At 33.4% G+C, this 18,034-nt stretch overlaps 6 protein-coding genes across 6 annotated transcripts; 5 read left to right on the forward strand and 1 right to left on the reverse strand.

Annotated features, from left to right (window-relative positions):
- Positions 1-1,031: 1,031 nt before the first annotated feature.
- On the forward strand, positions 1,032-2,447 carry INO1 (inositol-3-phosphate synthase INO1; the record flags this gene model as incomplete). Its single annotated transcript, XM_001646324.1, has 1 exon — positions 1,032-2,447. The coding sequence occupies one exon, from the start codon at positions 1,032-1,034 to the stop codon at positions 2,445-2,447; it is 1,416 nt and encodes a 471-aa protein (XP_001646374.1).
- Positions 2,448-3,075: 628 nt separating this feature from the next.
- Positions 3,076-5,604, forward strand: VPS35 (retromer subunit VPS35; the record flags this gene model as incomplete). Its single annotated transcript, XM_001646325.1, has 1 exon — positions 3,076-5,604. One exon carries the CDS (start codon positions 3,076-3,078, stop codon positions 5,602-5,604), a length of 2,529 nt encoding a protein of 842 aa, XP_001646375.1.
- Positions 5,605-6,548: 944 nt separating this feature from the next.
- Positions 6,549-7,904, forward strand: FBP26 (fructose-2,6-bisphosphatase; the record flags this gene model as incomplete). Its single annotated transcript, XM_001646326.1, has 1 exon — positions 6,549-7,904. One exon carries the CDS (start codon positions 6,549-6,551, stop codon positions 7,902-7,904), a length of 1,356 nt encoding a protein of 451 aa, XP_001646376.1.
- Positions 7,905-10,055: 2,151 nt separating this feature from the next.
- On the forward strand, positions 10,056-12,608 carry FAR1 (cyclin-dependent protein serine/threonine kinase inhibiting protein FAR1; the record flags this gene model as incomplete). The annotated part of the gene is made up of 1 exon (XM_001646327.1): positions 10,056-12,608. The coding sequence occupies one exon, from the start codon at positions 10,056-10,058 to the stop codon at positions 12,606-12,608; it is 2,553 nt and encodes an 850-aa protein (XP_001646377.1).
- Positions 12,609-14,124: 1,516 nt separating this feature from the next.
- On the forward strand, positions 14,125-15,060 carry Kpol_2001p21 (uncharacterized protein; the record flags this gene model as incomplete). The annotated part of the gene is made up of 1 exon (XM_001646328.1): positions 14,125-15,060. One exon carries the CDS (start codon positions 14,125-14,127, stop codon positions 15,058-15,060), a length of 936 nt encoding a protein of 311 aa, XP_001646378.1.
- A 587-nt stretch (positions 15,061-15,647) lies between these two features.
- On the reverse strand, positions 15,648-16,766 carry Kpol_2001p22 (uncharacterized protein; the record flags this gene model as incomplete). Its single annotated transcript, XM_001646329.1, has 1 exon — positions 15,648-16,766. The coding sequence occupies one exon, from the start codon at positions 16,764-16,766 to the stop codon at positions 15,648-15,650; it is 1,119 nt and encodes a 372-aa protein (XP_001646379.1).
- Between the last annotated feature and the right edge of the window lie 1,268 nt (positions 16,767-18,034).

The following is an 18,034-nucleotide window of genomic DNA, read 5'->3' on the forward strand; positions in this document are numbered from 1 at the left end:
TCAGAATCAGAATTAGAATCAGAATCCAACCAGGATAATAGGTATAGGTACGGGAAAAAGGTGAAAACAGAGTGGATTTGACTGGATTTGACTGGACTGGACATGGATAGAGTTGAGAAAGAAACACCTTTGACATAACGTAATTGTTACCATAATTGTAATTGTGATTCTGTGTGTGGTTGTAATCGTGATCATAACAGTTCTGGTTCGTTCAGTTTTTTGTTGGTGTTGGTGTTGGTGTTGTCCAACAGAATCTCATCTGGTTATGTGTTTTTTGTGGTTGGGTTTTTGTGGTTGTATGTATTCTTGTGATGGATGATGGTTTTTGTGTTAACTCTTAGTTTTGTGTTTTTGTTTTTGTTTTCTGTTTTTGTGATTTCTTTAGTATAAATACTCTATCTGAATCGACATTACTGTTCCTCATCCCGTTCCATTGTCGGTTTTTCTTTTTCACTCCACTCTAGATCTTTCTTGTATCTGTTTTCTCCCCCCATACTCAACACCAACATCAACAAACTTCAAGTTCAAGTTCAGCTCATATACCCCTATCTATATATCCTGTCCTAGTTCCATATTCATCACCAAACCTCAACCCCCCCGGATATCCTCTTTTCATTACAAAATTTTTATCCTTGCTTCAACTGTATTTTAGACGTCTTTTTTAATTCATTATTTTACAAAGTTTTGTCTAGTGTTGTCGCATTTCTAATACCATTAATCTATTATCGTATCTCTCACCCCCGCTTATTGTGTTTTGTTCTTATAGATTATAAAAATATAATAATAAAATTAATAATAAATTCAATAAAATAATAAAACTATTATAATGACACAAGAAGAATTTTTGTTTACCCCAAAAGTTATTGTCAACAACGACAAATCAAGAGTCGAAGGTGAAAATTTGATCTCAAAATATACCTACATAAGCAACCAAGTCCAAAAAATCTTCAGACTCAAACCAATACGTCGTCAACACCATTAATGAAGACTACGAGTTTAATTTGAGCTTAAATGTTCCAAAAATTGGTGTCATGTTAGTAGGTTTAGGAGGTAATAACGGTACCACTTTCTTAGCCTCAGTCTTGGCAAATAAAAACAATTTGGAATTCTATTCAAAAAATTTTAAGGGCTTGAAAAAGGCAAACTATTACGGTTCAGTCACCCAATCTTCAACCATCAAATTGGGTATTAACCCAGAAACTAACGAAGACGTTTATATCCCTTTCAATGAAATCTTGCCATTTGTTAACCCAAATGATTTCGTCGTCTCAGGTTGGGATATCAATAATTCAAACTGTTCAGAAGCAATGCAAAGAGCTTGTGTCCTAGAATACGATTTACAATCAAAGTTGAAGGACTACATGAAAGACGTCACTCCTTTGAAATCCATCTACTACCCAGATTTCATCGCCATTAACCAAAACGAAAGAGCAAATAACGTCATTAACAGAGGTACAAACGATTTATCTTTGGAAAACTTATCCAAGGGTAAATGGTCTCATGTAGAACACATCAGAAATGATATTAGAAATTTTAAAAATGAAAACAATTTGGATAAAGTCATTGTTTTATGGACTGCAAACACAGAAAGATATTCTGTTATCGAAAATGGTATTAATGACACCGCCGACAATTTGATTAACTCAATCAAAAATGATCATGCTGAAGTCTCCCCTTCAACCATCTTCGCCGTTGCTTCAATCTTAGAAGGTGTGCCATACATTAACGGTTCCCCACAGAATACTTTTGTTCCAGGTGTGATCGAATTAGCTGAAAGAGAACATTCTTTCATCGCTGGTGATGATTTCAAATCTGGTCAAACTAAAATGAAATCTGTGTTGGCCCAATTCTTGGTCGATGCAGGTATCAAGCCATTATCCATTGCCTCTTACAACCATTTGGGTAACAATGACGGTTATAACTTAAGTTCTCCTATGCAATTTAAATCAAAGGAAATTTCAAAGAGAGGTGTCTGTGATGATATGATAGAATCAAACCAAATTTTGTTTAACGATAAAGTTGGTAAAACTATCGATCATTGTATTGTCATCAAGTACATGAATGCAGTAGGAGATTCAAAAGTTGCAATGGACGAATATTACAGTGAATTGATGTTGGGTGGTCATAACAGAATCTCTATTCACAATGTTTGTGAAGACTCATTGTTAGCCACTCCATTAATCATTGATTTATTGGTAATGACAGAATTCTGTACAAGAGTTACCTATAAAAAATTAGATGGTGCAGATGCTACTAAAAAGGAATTTGAACCATTTTATCCAGTATTGACTCTGTTAAGTTACTGGTTAAAGGCTCCTTTGACAAGACCAGGTTTCAAGGCTATTAATGGTTTGATGAAACAACGTGCAGCTTTAGAAAATTTCATGAGATTGTTGATAGGTTTACCACCTTTAGATGAATTGAGATTCGAAGAAAGATTGTTATAAACATCACGGATAAAAACTTTTATCTATCTCTAATGGAAGTCATCTAGGTATGGGTAAGTGTACAAGCGGCATCACGATTTCTTTGCTCGATTTCTACACTATACAATCCATTATTTGTTAATAAATGTTCATCATTCTCAGTACTAAATGGAACTCATATATATATACATATATATATATATGTAATAACAGTTGAATGTATTTTGTACATACGTATAGTTAGTTTGTTTATTAATTACCCCCAAAAAAAATATCTTTATAAATATAATCACTCAAGATCAAACAAGTAGTTCAGTAAAATAATATCAGCATCTTAAAGTTAATTGAATTCATCGTGCTTAATTCAAGATTCTTTACTTTTCCATTCTTAAAGTCTCGCTTATAGAATTTCCTCTAAAACATCAATTTTTGTTATATATTGATCCCTTTAACGATAAATTTAATAATTTGAAATTTTTCAGATGAGATCAAGTTAAAGCAATAAATTGAATTGTATATTGTAATTGTATTGTTGACATACATATTTTCTTTCATTATATATATTCTATTCCACAGATTATCACTAGATATTTCTAAACAATTTGGAAGTAAGAGTTATACCGTTGTCCAGCATTTGATATTAATCGACATGGAAGTATCAATGGATGAAACAATTACGCTAATAAGACAGGAATCAATTCTGCTTCAAAGGTTACTGGAACGTGATAATCTTATTCAGGCTATAAACCATGCAGTTAAGGCTATTTCGTTCTTGAGGAGTGATGATTATAAATTGAATGAATATTACGAAATCTATTTACTCATACAAGATCGTTGTTTTAAGCCTTTGTCTGACTACCTTATCAAAGGTCATACTTCGAATAAATTCCATCTTAACGATGTGTATGATACTGTCCAATACGTTGGTAATGTTTTGCCCAGATTATATTTGTTAGTTGTTGTTGGTACATGCTACGCAAGCATTGATGATGCTCCTACCTCTGAAATATTGAAAGATTTAGTGGAAATGTGTAGAGGTGTTCAAAGCTCAATTAGAGGTATGTTCTTAAGACAATATTTGAGTGACAACATCCTTCCTTTCTTTATAGATAGTAAATACAGTGGTAGAGTCGATCAATTGACAAAATGTCAACTAACTTTAGAAAACTTTAAAGAAATGAATAAACTATGGATAAGGTTACAATATCAAGGTTTCTTAAAGGAAAGAATTCAACATGTTGAAGATAGAATAGATATTAAAATAATGGTGGGATCGCAATTGATAAATATACACAGAATTATTGGTGATTCAAATTTACAATTTTATAAAGAAAAAGTGGTACCAGTGGTATTACAACAAATTATACAATGTAATGACGTTCTCTCACAAAATTATTTATTTGATGTATTTTTCCAAGTTTTTCCAGTTGGTTATCACTTGGCCACTTTGAAGTCTGTTTTAGAGGCCACATTGCATTTGCATCATGAAGTATCCATTCATGAAATCATTAATCTATTAATCAACAAAGTATCCTCTGACAATGTGGACAAAATTGATTCATTAGAATTTGTTGAAGTATTTTCGGATTATTTGTATAACTTAAACCAAAAGGATCCCCAATTATCATTGCTGCAATTTATCCCATTATTGGAAAGTGTTATCAATTTATCGGTTAATGAAGAAAAGGTTATTGCATTGGATCAGTTCTTTGAATTACTATCTACTAAATTGAAAAATAAGCACACTGAATATATAAATGAAGAGAATGAAACTTTGGCAAAGTTTTTAATTCTAAATAGGATTCCAAATGTACAAAATTATAAAAAGTTTATTGTAAAGGTGATACTAGAAAGTAAATGGTATAGAACATTATTTACCGATCAAATATCGGGAATACAAGCATTTTCTGTAAATGTTATTTTACAAGAACTTTTGTCGTGTTCAAAATCAGAAATTCCAATAAAGAACAAGGAAGAACTTCAAGTTATCTTATCATTCTTTTCTCCTACTATTGAAAACTATGATTCAAGGCATCCAATTCTGCAAGAGAATCTAGTGAAATTAGTTCATTGGATATTAAATTCAATGAAATTGAAGACTGTAAACGATAATATCGAATTAATTTCAATTCTTAAAAATTGGTATTCGAATATAAATGTCGACTTCATCCATATATCTCATTTGGCAATCATAACAAAGTACTGGGAGTTAGTCAAAAAATGTAAAATGATACAGAATAAATACTGTAAAAATGAATCTGTAAAGAAACAATATGGTGATTCCACTAGACAAGTTTTCAAACTTATATCTAGGGCTATTCAAGACTTGGTTTACCTGAACAATGAACAAATTATGACAACAAGTCATAACTTGTGTTTGGAAACTGCAACTTTAGCTGATTCTTTGTCACTAGGAGATATAAGTTATGATTTTTTTGTTCAAGCTATTGAAATGCATGAGGAAAACAAGATTAGTTCATCCCAGAAGTATACCGCGATTGTTGTCTTAATACAAACGCTACAACGAACAAATTCATTATTTGTTGAAAATAAGTATAATGATTTGATCTTCAGATGTACTACAATGGCGTCAAGACTGTTGAAGAAGAAGGAACAAGCCAGAGCAGTATACTTGTGTTCACATTTGTGGTGGACAACAAAGACAGTTGGGATGAAAATTGTACAAGGTGAAATTGTGGACGGTAATACATCGAGTAACGATATGGCAAAGTCGATGAGAGACCGTAAAAGAGTGTTGGAATGTCTGCAAAGATCACTAAGAGTTGCGGATTCGATCCTAGACAACATCACTAGTTATCAGCTGATGATCGAGATCCTAGAAATCTGTCTGTTCTTTATCAACGGAACAGATGGTTGGGACTCCCCCGTGCCTGCAACGTACATAGACGGTTTGATAAAATTGATCAACAATAACTTGAAATCATTGAAACTAGAAGAAAGCACCAACTTGAAATTCACTGGTGAATCAGATGAAGAACCACTAGAAAAGGAAGAATTTGTAGCCACTCAAGATGGTAGATACACGTCATTTGACGCTTCAATTCCAATCGACCCTAACAAAATGACAAGGGTACCTATCAACCACTTTACAAGGATAAACGACTACATTAAAAGATTACAATCAGTTGACGCTCGTTTCAAGTCGATCAAATTATGAGATCTCAAGACTCAATTCATAAAACCACGTCAACCCTACCTCAAGGACTGTCCTCAAATATATATATATATATATATATCCACCTGGTAAAGGTATTCAAAGGCAGATACTACTTCTAGTCTATTTCAGTGACAAGTAAGGTATACCATGGATGGTGTCTGTCGTCAAACTATCCTCTGACCTCTGATCTCTGACCTCTGGTTCCTCATTTTCCATCATCCATCACCCACGTGACCTATCTGTATCCCAAAACGCCACGTGACTGATTTGGGTCTTTTTCCTCTTTCGCCAGTTCCCCCATTTTTAGCCATCGTTTCATTTCCCAAATTGAAGGGGTTTAAAGAAAAGCAGATATGGCCGAGGTCAGATTGGATATAAAGAAACTGAACAATAAACTAAGTATATTTAACTAATTTGAATAGTTTTAAGTAAGATAAGGACTAGAAAACTGGGTTATAATAAGGTCAGGAAGGATTCTTTTACATTGTTGTACTTTTGTTGTGCTATTCAGGTGGTTTTTTAAAGTGTTTGTTTGGGCTGTCATTCTTTCTAGTGCTTTAACGATTTAGAGATAGATTATTTGTCGAATTAGTTTAAGCAGTGTCTAATAAAATATTTTAGCAAGACGTTCTTTTAATCTTTTTTTGAAAGTGTTTGTAGGTTTCTAATTGGTGACTGGTATCTATTGGATCTTTTTGTTTTTGATTCTCAAATTTCATTTGGAGAGTAGATTTCTTTAAACAAAAGAATTTTAAATTTTGGTATCTGTTAGATTCGTGTCAATTTTTTGTCGTATTTTGATAGTATTTGGATAAAAAAGTATTAAGATATCAAACTTATATTCAAACACGCTTTTTTATTTGGTTTTGTTTGTTTATTCAATTGTTTAGTTTTATTTTTCCAGTTTTTTTACATTAGCTATATTTTTTTTTGTTCTATCAGTCATGCCAAAATCTGTTTACAAAATCTCAGATGCTGAGAACTTAAAAGTATGTGTTGTAATGGTTGGTCTGCCAGCTAGAGGGAAGTCTTTTATTTCTCAGAAAATTGTCAGATTTCTATCTTGGATATCTATTAATGCTCGATCGTTTAATGTTGGCCAATACAGAAGAGATGCCGGCACCTTGGAGCCAAGTTCAGATTTCTTTGATTTTGCTAATGAGGAAAACTATAAATTGAGAAAACAGGCTGAATCATTTGCTGTTGAGGACATTTTAAAATGGTTCAACGAAGAGGATGGTGTCGTAGCAGTGCTAGATGCAACCAACACCACTAGAGAAAGAAGGGATAGAATTTTGAAAATATGTCAAGATAATAATATAGCACCAATGTTCCTTGAAAGTTATTCAGACGATCAAGACTTTGTATTAAGAAATATTAAAGAAGTAAGAACTGTCTCCCCAGATTACAAAGATCTAGATCCTGAAGAAGCTACAAAAGATTTTTTGAAAAAAATTGCTGAATATGAAAAGACTTATGAAACTCTTTCTGATAAATTGGATGGCGATCTAACTTATATGAAATTGATTAACGGTGTTCAAGAAGTGATCGTTAATAAAATCCAAACTTATTTGCAAAGTAGAATTGCCTTTTATGTCATGAATTTGCATATCAAACCACGTTGCATTTATCTATCCAGACATGGTGAATCTATCTATAATGTAGAACAAAAAATTGGTGGTGATTCTTTATTATCTCCAAGAGGTTTAAAGTATTCCCAAAAATTACCAGAACTTGTCAGAGAAAGTGCTGGAGATGTCGATTTAACAGTATGGACTTCTACCTTGAAGAGAACTCAGCAAACTGCAGAATGTCTATCTTATAGGAAATTACAATGGAAAGCATTAGATGAACTTGATGCCGGTATTTGTGATGGTATGACTTATGAAGAAATTGAGAATAAATACCCAGAAGACTTTAAAGCTCGTGATGAAGATAAATATGAATACAGATACAGAGGTGGTGAATCGTATAGAGATGTTGTAATAAGATTGGAACCTGTTATTATGGAATTAGAAAGACAAGAAAATATTCTGATTATAACACATCAAGCCGTATTGAGATGCATATATGCATACTATATGAATGTTCCACAAGAAGAATCTCCTTGGATGTCTATCCCACTTCACACCCTTATTAAACTGGAGCCAAGAGCATATGGTACTAAAGTCACAAGAATTAAAGCAAATATCCCTGCTGTTAGTACCTATAAAGAAAAAGGAACTAGTCAAGTCGGTGAATCAGTCACTGTAGGCGGGGGCATAAGGGATATTATTAATGAAACGCCAGAAGACAAGTAACTTAAAATAATTATATTATATTCCATGTATATTTAGTTAAATATTTTATTTTTTCAGAAAAAAAAGTTATTGAGGTATTGCAAACTTATGTTGAATCTAGCAATCTCAAAATGTTTTGGAGATGAATTTTTGGATGAACGATTTGACGTTTCTTTTCGAATTAAATAATTGTTCTATAATATCTTTAAAGAGAAATATTTTTGATCCAAGTTGATCTAAATTTAGATTATCTATAGTCTATACATCTTCGTAATTTATTCCTCTTATCGTATTTTTCTTCCCCCTTTGTTAGAATTAATTTTATGAAGTAAGAAAAGGTACTTTCTTGATAGATCTTAACACGTCGTTTTTTATAAAATGGGAAATTAATTGATATACTCTAAACAAACAATTTCATTTTCTATAGATATACGAGTGAAATTTAATATGCTTGTAGTGATGAGATGGTTCAACATTTTTTTTGAATGTCAGTTCATGTGTTTATTCTGATTTCTGTTTGTATTTTTTCATTGCTACTAGATTTAGTACCTTGATGAAAGTTACAAAATGAGAAAAAAATTAACCAAGCAAGATTAACTAATGATTGTAGATGAGGTACCTCTAAACAATCGAAACAATTTTTTTAATAATGCATGGTTAAGATAATATTACTTGTTACTTTTTGTCCCAGCTATTTCTGAGTAATGAATCGCTTCACGTTGTAATTTTAAATTAGCTAAACAATTAATTTCCCATTTCTAGTAATATTCAAATATCTCGCACCTCGCATCCATATGTTGATTAATTAAACTGAATAAACCATTAACCAGCTATAATAATAATCGAAGCTAAAACCTCCACAATCAGAACAAATGATACTTGGGACCATATGGCAAATTAAACTGATGCATTAAAAAACACAAGAAAAAGAAACGAAACGAAACGAAACGAAAATAATTGACTACAAATCATAAAACTCCATGTACTCATATGATGTATCAAATGAGAAATATATTACAAGTAAGTATACTCATTTCCCAATATTGTTAAGTTAAACGAATGTAGAACCAAGACAAAGACAAAGACAAAGACAAAGACAAAGACAAAGACTAAGAAATAGAAAAATAAGTTTAGTCTCTAAAAAAATTAATAAATCTAATTTCTTGAAAAGAAGAAAAAGCAACAATGATCAGAGTGAGATACCCATATAATTAATATTTTAACAAATAATTCAAAATTTTGTGTTACAATTATACCTCAGAAGTGAACCTCAGAAGTACTGATTCTGAAACTTGATCAACAGGCCCCATTAATTGTTGTTACAGCAATACAGAATTATAAATGATTAGATAAACTAATGCCGTTACATGAAAAATATGAGACACACATACCAAGAAATAGTAGATTTGGGTGTTGCAATCGTGGTATCGATTATCAGTACCATGGTTTAAATCTCTAATTCAGTGTTATTATGTCTGTAGGACCACTTTCATTCCATTCAATGAAAGTGGTCAATTCAATCAAGAAATGCAGGCAGACCATAATCACTAAAAGCAAACTAGCCACACGCACACTCTCTCTCAGACATGTCCTTTTATAAACTATGGTCTCTACTTGAATCACATATCACTTGTTCTTATCCTTCTAAGAATTGATACTCTCATTGTTTCAGAAATGTATATCAACTCGACTTCATTTTCATCATTTCCGCTGACCTCGCTGCGTCGAGCTCTGAGAGATCTAAAAAAGTCTTCGTTTCTCGAAGTTTCAGATTTTGGACATTTCCCTTTCCGGCCGTGCGATTCCTCTGATTGGAATAATTTGGGGTGATGTATTTTTTAACATAATAGGAAAATTAATTAATGTCTGAGCAAGCATAATAATGATTTTGGTCACAAAACATGGGTGATTATTATATGGTTTACTAATTATTGGTCTGTAATTGATTTTATTTAGGTATATATATATATATATATATATATTGGAATTTGAAGTACCACTATATTCGATTATTCTTTTATATTATTATTAGATGGAAAGTTTGACAAAAGATAAGATCATAGGGAGTAAATTCAGTGGGACATTATACACAGATATATATATATATATCTGGAAGACAAGAATTTTAAGCAAATACTGTTCTATAGCTGTTAATATACCAATACATATAATATGAATACGCCTGAAAGATATACTGTCGAGAAAAAGTTGCGTACACCGCCAAGCATTGATCATGACACTTCTACTTCTACTCGTAGGAAACTTTTAAGAGGTTTGTCTGGTAAAGTATTTAGAAAAACTCCAGATTTAAAATTGGAACAAAAGGCAACATTTGGACCATCCACATTTTCTGCCCCAAAGACTCCATTACACTTGTCAAAAAGACAGAATGTTCCTTCTCCGTTGAATTTTAATCAATTACTGTCACCACCTCCAACTCTGAGAAAAAAACAAGCAAGAAGGGTTGTCAGTAGTCCATTAAACCATAAACCTGGTCAAAAACAAAAAGATCAAAACGGTCTTCTTTCACCATTTGATGTATTTCCCTCGAAGTCAGCGTCTACTTCAAAATTAAAAAATCCACTGCAAATAAACTTAACTGAAGACCTACTGCATTCATCACTTCTTGAACCTGTTAAGATTAACAGTGTTGAAGATATGATACTATCTGATAATGAGGATGATTTTTCTTTTCTACCTCAGGAGTCGCCAACATTTGCCAAGAGTTTTCCAAACAATTCGAAAAACAGTAGATCTGTTTCAGGGCCTAAGAGGTTTCTTGGTGAAAACTGCTCGATGTGTGATGAACAAATAAGTAGTAAATTTGGTGGTGAAAAAGTAATTGAACTAGATTGTTGTCATACCTGTCATTTTGAATGTTATTTGGTGATGTTTAAGTTTGGTCACTTTGAAGGTAAAACTCCGGAGTGTAAATTCTGTAGGAAGGCTACGAATCCGAAAGAAGAAGAAATGTTACAATTAATAGTATCAAAGGCATTAACTAGTTCCTCTTCTGACTTGCCTAACTCTTCCACCTCGATTAAACAGCAATGGATTGAATTGAAAACATCAGAAGCTGATAGAGGATTTGCATTCAATTCAACTCCAATAGATCAATTGATTCGTACAGCAGATATTACTTCAAATGGTTATCAAAGCTCACTCCTCAGTGCCCCAATTGAAGAAAGTACTAGTGTAGAAGAATATATTGGTAGGCCATATCTGGATAATAAGAACTTGATTGATATATTAAAAAGTGAATCACAAGGAATTGTATTGAACCTATCTACAGAAGATGATGAGGAAGAGGTTGATGATTTGGCAGCCCTTGAAAAAATGGACGATGTTAATTATATGGAGGAAATTGAAATTGAAGTTAAAACTAATAGTTCAAATTCAGATGTGGATTTGACTCTAACATTTCCAGATCTTTTGAACAAAAATGATAATAAAGATACTGAAAAATATGCTGCGAAAGTTGCAACATTGACTAATCAAATAGAGACATATATATCTGATCATATTGATAAGGATGATCAATTTGGTAAATTGATCATGTTTGATAAAATTACATATTCGACAGATGGTGAACGTTGGAGTGATAATATTATTGCATTCCTATTTACCCAATATTTGGTATTTTATGACAGCATAAATAAGAATGTAACTGGTAAGATTCCATTAGATCAGATTTCTAATATCAATAAATTAAAAAATAGAATGATGCTAATTGATTTAAAAACCAGAACTTTACCAGAAGTATATTTGTTAATGCCATTTACTGGGAAAGATGATGATATCACTTCGAAATGGAAGTATTATTTACAGAACAGTAATGGGTTCAATGAATTAGAGTTCCACATTATGACTTCTACAGCATGGAACTTCTTTCCTGTTAATATTTATAAAGAAGTCCAGATACTTTTGGAAAGTGAGATGGGCCAAGAAAAGTTAAGTTCTATAAAGCCTTGGATTCACTCAAATTCAGTTGCTCCGATAGAACTAATATTGTGTTTAAATCTGTCTACAAATGACGATGTCACGATATACAAGAAAGAACTTAAAGATGTTTTGAAAACTACATTATCAAAACTGAATAAAAATGACCGTTTAGGTCTTGTATTAATGGGAAGAGATGGTAATGATAATATTGGTGAATACGGTAAATTTATTGGGATGATAAATAAAGAGTGGGACGGCTGGGATGAAATCATTGAAGACTTAGACATAATTGACCATGAAGTATTTTCTAGTACAGAAACACTTGGTACAAAAGCCTTCGAAACATGTAACAGAATGTTAATAACTACATGTTTTCCTCAGGAAGATGAATCAAATTTAAAACCTATTAAACAATTAGCGATAATTAATAAGGATAAAGTAGAACTGCCTAACCAGGGATTAATTGGCAAATACAAACAAAAAATAGAAGAAGACTATCACTGTACAATTTCCAATTTCCTATCTGGCGATGCGTTGGTAAGTGTAAGTAAAACAATCGACAGCTTACATAAAAGACGTTATCAAAATATAGTGATAAGTTTTGATGAAGGTAATGATAAAATTAAATTAGGATGCATGGCACCAAATGATGCAAAAACTGTAAAAGTATCAAATATATTACCAGATAAAATTGCAAATTTGGCCAATTTAAATATTGAATGGTATGACTGTACAATTGATACTACCAAAAGGATTAAGAAGAAAGTCACTTTGGTTATTTAAGAAATTTAATGTATTTTATAGAGATTCTTAATTAATTCAAAATTATTACGTACATTTTTTTAAATGAGACATATATTTGATCTTTTAAAGTTAACATTGATTGTATCTACGTTAACGATACTGGCTCTCTTTTTAAAAATAAAAAAAAGCCAATTGTTTCCGCCATTGCATTATCTATTACCACTAAAATAATCAAAAAGAGGCATGTCCGAAATAAAAGCTCCTACTGCATTGTATCAACAAGTTGGATTTCAATATCTTTTTGTTCTTTATACCAAGCCTAACAATACAGAAGCGGTTTTACAATAGGAAAGCAATTGAAAATAATTGTAGAACAAGCCCATTAACGTTTTATTTAAAAATTTCACAGTCCCTACTATATAATCCTTCCATTTCTTATGTGCCACTGGTATTTAGATTAGTTCCTGCATCGAATGAGCTTTTTTTGCCCATTGCCCATATCACTTATCAGCAAAACTAAGCGCTGATAAAGACACAATATTATTAATCCCAACCCATCCACCAACATCATATAACACCTACTACAACCGTTTTCAGTCAATCGCACAAATTCCATTGATCATTAATCCAGTTAAGTAACTTCCTCTATTAGGAACAGCTCCATCAGCTTCGAAATAATATAGATCATGTTATAATTGTTAACGATTTCCAGATCTGGATTCTGTCCAAATCGGGAAGCCGCGTTTTTTGGGCCATTTTATATTTTTTTTTCATTTCTCGAGAAAACATCTCTCTACAAGCGTTTCTTAAAGAGACCTTCTAGAACTATCCAAATCGGGAAATCTCGAGCCGTCAGAAAAAGCAATGCTCGAGAGTCGAGATCTTGAAGGCGGCAGCTGCTTTGTCGGTGCAATAGCCTAAGAAGACAGCGAGCAAAATAGACATAGATGGGATACATCTTTCATTTCGGATGGTTGTTTAAGAAAGGAGAAAGGATGGAATTTTCTATTGCATGTAAGAAGAGAGTGTCTGATGTAATTATTTACAAAGGAATTGAGCATTCATTTCTCTTGCTTGGAATTGTCTGATTTTAATCTTGAGCTTACGTTACGTTATTTGAGAGAGAGGGTATTGGTCCTGTCTATTTACAGTACAGGTTCTAGTAAATGTGGTCAAACTGTTGGCTTGGGGGTTCTTGGAGTTATTGCTGACAAAAAGATTACTTTAGCAACAGCCTGCAAGGAATCGCAGGAGCGATGAGATGGACTTTGAACATTTAATTCTTTGTTTGTTTTGTTGGCCTGGTTTGTTTGTTTATTTTGTTTTGTTTTGTTTTGTTTGTTTATTTGATCCAATACTTGACGAACAATTCTTCATTTGTTCATGCATATATAAACAGAATAATTTATCAGCAAGTTAATTTTTCTTTATTACAAGTTATATTTCATTTCATCTTCTTCAATATGTTAGTTTTTCTTTCTTTCAAGCATCAAGATTTCTAACTCGTTGAAGACATTTATCCAACTTAAGTCACTCGTTATAACTATAATATAAAATGCAATTCAACAAAGTCGTTGCTGCTACTGCTCTAGCTACTGCTGTTTCCGCTGAAGGTTATGTTCCAGGTGATGTTTGGACCACTTTGTCTCCAGCTGGTGCTAACTTAGGTGCTACCAACTACGGTTCCACTTTCGGTATTGCTGTTCAAACTATCACTAAAGTTGCTAAAAGAGCTGCTATTTCCCAAATTGGTGATGGTCAAATTCAAGCTCCAACTACTACTGGTGGTTTATCTAAGAACACTGCTGCTCCAACTACTACCATTAAGAATACTGTCACTCAAAGAGTTATTGTTTCCACTGGTAGCTCTGGTGACAAAGTTACTTCTACTTTAAGCCCAGCTTCCAACAACGGTATGGCACCATGGTCCAACAACACTATGTGGTCCAACAACACTATGTGGTCCAACAACACTATGTGGTCTAACAACACTATGTGGTCTAACAACACCGCTAGTGCCAGCACACCATTACACCAAGGTGTCTCTCAAATTAATGACGGTCAAATTCAAGCTGGTAAGGGTTCCAGTATTACATCTGCTCCAAAGTCTACCAGCACCAGTAAGACCAGTTCCATCTCTGCTTCAACTCAAGTTTCTACTTCAACTTTCGAAATTTCTATCAAGGACGCTTCCTGTAAGAACAGCGGTACTTTGTCATTGACTTTGAAGGATGGTATCTTAACCGATGCTAAGGGTAGAATTGGTTCTATCGTTGCCAACAGACAATTCCAATTCGATGGTCCACCACCACAAGCCGGTACCATCTACGCTGCTGGTTGGTCCATCACTAGTGAAGGTAACTTGGCTTTAGGTGACAGTGATATCTTCTACCAATGTTTGTCTGGTAACTTCTACAACTTGTACGATCAATCTATCGGTGCTCAATGTGTTCCAATTCACTTAGAAGCTGTTTCTTTGATTGATTGTTAAGTTTTATGTAAAGCTTGCTAATAACTAGCGATTATAGTTCGTATTCTCGGTTCATCAATTCTCATGTAATATAAAATATATAGGCATTTAAATAGAGATTTAATTAAAAATACCCTTCATTCGAAAATTTAAGGTCAATGAACTCTTATGAGCAGATTGAAATTTCAACTATGAGTTTGGTTAGATACTGACGTAGCAATGATGACATTGTAAATGAATCACAGCTTGATTTAGCCATTTACTTAAAACTTCTATCACTCGAAGCTCATATGAATTATAAACAGAAAAACAAAGAGTAGAGGTATCATCAGTAAGATACATTAATTTGTATATAAAATTGTGTGCTATACATCTATATTAAATTAAATGATAAAAATTCAAAATTGAATTTGTAATACGAACTATTAGGGTGATGAGCAAATGTATTGTTCAAACAGAATTAGAAAGATCAAAGGGGTAAAATGAATGAAAAAGTCAAAGCTTTTCTTTTCAATATGCAAAGGAAGGTAATAATTTTTGTTTATAACTTGGTATTCATAATTAGAAAATATAAGTCGTTCCACGACTGTATCTGCTAACTGTTCAAACTAACAGTTAACCAAATCAATAGCTTGTAAGTGAACTGGAGTACATTGAGCACCAATAGATTGATCGTACAAGTTGTAGAAGTTACCAGACAAACATTGGTAGAAGACATCGCTGTTACCTAAAGCCAAGTAACCGTCTGAGGAAATAGACCAACCGGCAGCGTAGATGGCACCGGCTTGTGGTGGTGGACCATCGAATTGGAATTGTCTGTTGGCAACGATAGAACCAATTCTACCCTTAGCATCGGTTAAGATACCATCCTTCAACAATAAAGCTAAAGTGGTGTCAGATTTACAGGATTGGGCAGTAATTGGATCATTGACAGATGTTTGGGCAGCAGATGTAGCAGCGGCAGCGGCACCAGCAGCGGTAGCACTGGTAGCTTGAGCTTGACCATCAGCAATTTGTGAGACAGCAGCAGCTGAAGATTTGGTGGTAGCTTGAACTTGACCATCACCGATTTGAGAAACGGCAGCGGCAGTAGTCTTGGTGGTAGCTTGAATTTGACCATCACCGATTTGAGAGACAGCAGCAGCAGCAGTCTTGGTGGTGGCTTGGATTTGACCGTCACCGATTTGAGAAACGGCAGCAGCTGTAGTCTTGGTAGTAGCTTGGATTTGACCATCACCGATTTGAGAAACGGCAGCGGCGGTAGTCTTGGTGGTAGCTTGGATTTGACCGTCACCGATTTGAGAAACGGCAGCAGCTGTAGTCTTGGTAGTAGCTTGGATTTGGCCATCACCGATTTGAGAAATGGCAGCGGCGGTAGCCTTAGTAGTAGCTTGGATTTGACCATCACCGATTTGAGAAACAGCAGCGGCAGTAGTCTTGGTGGTAGCTTGGATTTGACCATCACCGATTTGAGAAACGGCAGCAGCAGCAGTCTTGGTGGTAGCTTGGATTTGACCATCACCAATTTGAGAAACAACATCTCTCTTGGCGACAGAGACAGATGTGGTAATTGGTTCGACAGCAATACCGAAAGAGGTAGCATAATTGGTGATACCACCACTCAAAGTAGCAGATGGTGTCAAAGTAGACCATGGTTCAGATGGAACGTAAGCAGCTAAAGCTGTAGCAGCCAAAGTGGCAGAAACGAATGTCTTTTTAGTTTGCATTATATTTTTATTAGTTATTGATAATATTTATAAGTGATTAAGCACTTAATGTTTTATGACTGTGGATGATGGTTTTTATGATTTATATTAATTTGAAATATTTAGATAGAATGATGGAAAACTATTTCCTAAATGTTGAGAAATAGACAGGTTTATATATGTGAGAAAAGTGGATATAAATGATTCCATCAACAGACAGGTCATGAATTATGCTCAACCAAAATTGATATCAAAATTGAGTACAACTGGAAAATTAATTAAAAGATTTTATTATTTTGGGGAGGACAGCAATTTCAAACGTAGAAGGCACTCTGGTACGTCAATGTAATTAAATTTAGGAACAATTTTTCAATAGAGCATACATATAGAAACTAAAAAATCGATACATGGAGTCACACAACTATGCTATGAAGGGACCATAAACGGTAAATATAATATAACTAAATTGGGCAATACTCATGGACAGGGGAGGAAGAATATTGAGGGATAGAGGGAGAAAGAATTAAAATCTTAATATAATTATTAATTAATTACACTGAAAATAGAGACTAATTATAACATCAATTTATTAGGACATCATAGCAGTTTGTCCCAAATTGGATAAAGGAATACAATTTTATTGAGATATATTCATTTTTATTACTAAATTTACTTGATATTGCCATATGAAAGATAGAGAGATACATGAAAAAAAATAAAGAGAGCTGGGATAGGAATAACTCTATAGGGTGAAAAGTCGTTGAAAAAGTGCTAAATCAAGATATTACTACATTTGCTGCCATTAGTGTTCAATTAATTTTAAATGTGAGGGCAATTCCCTGGAGAGCTGTATCTACAAATGTTGGGCTGGGATACTAATTAAGTCCCAATTAGGACAAACGAGATACTAAAGATAAAATTGAAGGAGAGAATACAAGAAGAAAAGACATACATAAAAAGATTTTAATTAGAAACATTTTCAGAAGCTTGAATTGGACCACTATTATCTATCCTATTTTTGCAAATGGATACATATAGAAACACATGATGTTGTACATATCATAATGTTATACATAGTATATTCAAGAATAGGATACTTTTTAACTAGAAAAAACCTCAAAGGAGGAGGACAAAGGCAAAAGGATAATGAATAGTTCAAAAGAGTAGTGCTAGTGGGTATTGACAGAGGGAGTTTACTAAGTATAGAGGGAAAAGATAGGATAGTAGAAAGATTGAAAGGATGTCCAACAAAACTTGACAGTGGAGGAGAAAGAGCTAATATAGATTTA

This window comes from Vanderwaltozyma polyspora, genomic scaffold, assembly GCF_000150035.1.
Source record: "Vanderwaltozyma polyspora DSM 70294 KpolScaffold2001 genomic scaffold, whole genome shotgun sequence".
In the NCBI taxonomy this organism is placed as follows: Eukaryota; Fungi; Ascomycota; class Saccharomycetes; order Saccharomycetales; family Saccharomycetaceae; genus Vanderwaltozyma; species Vanderwaltozyma polyspora.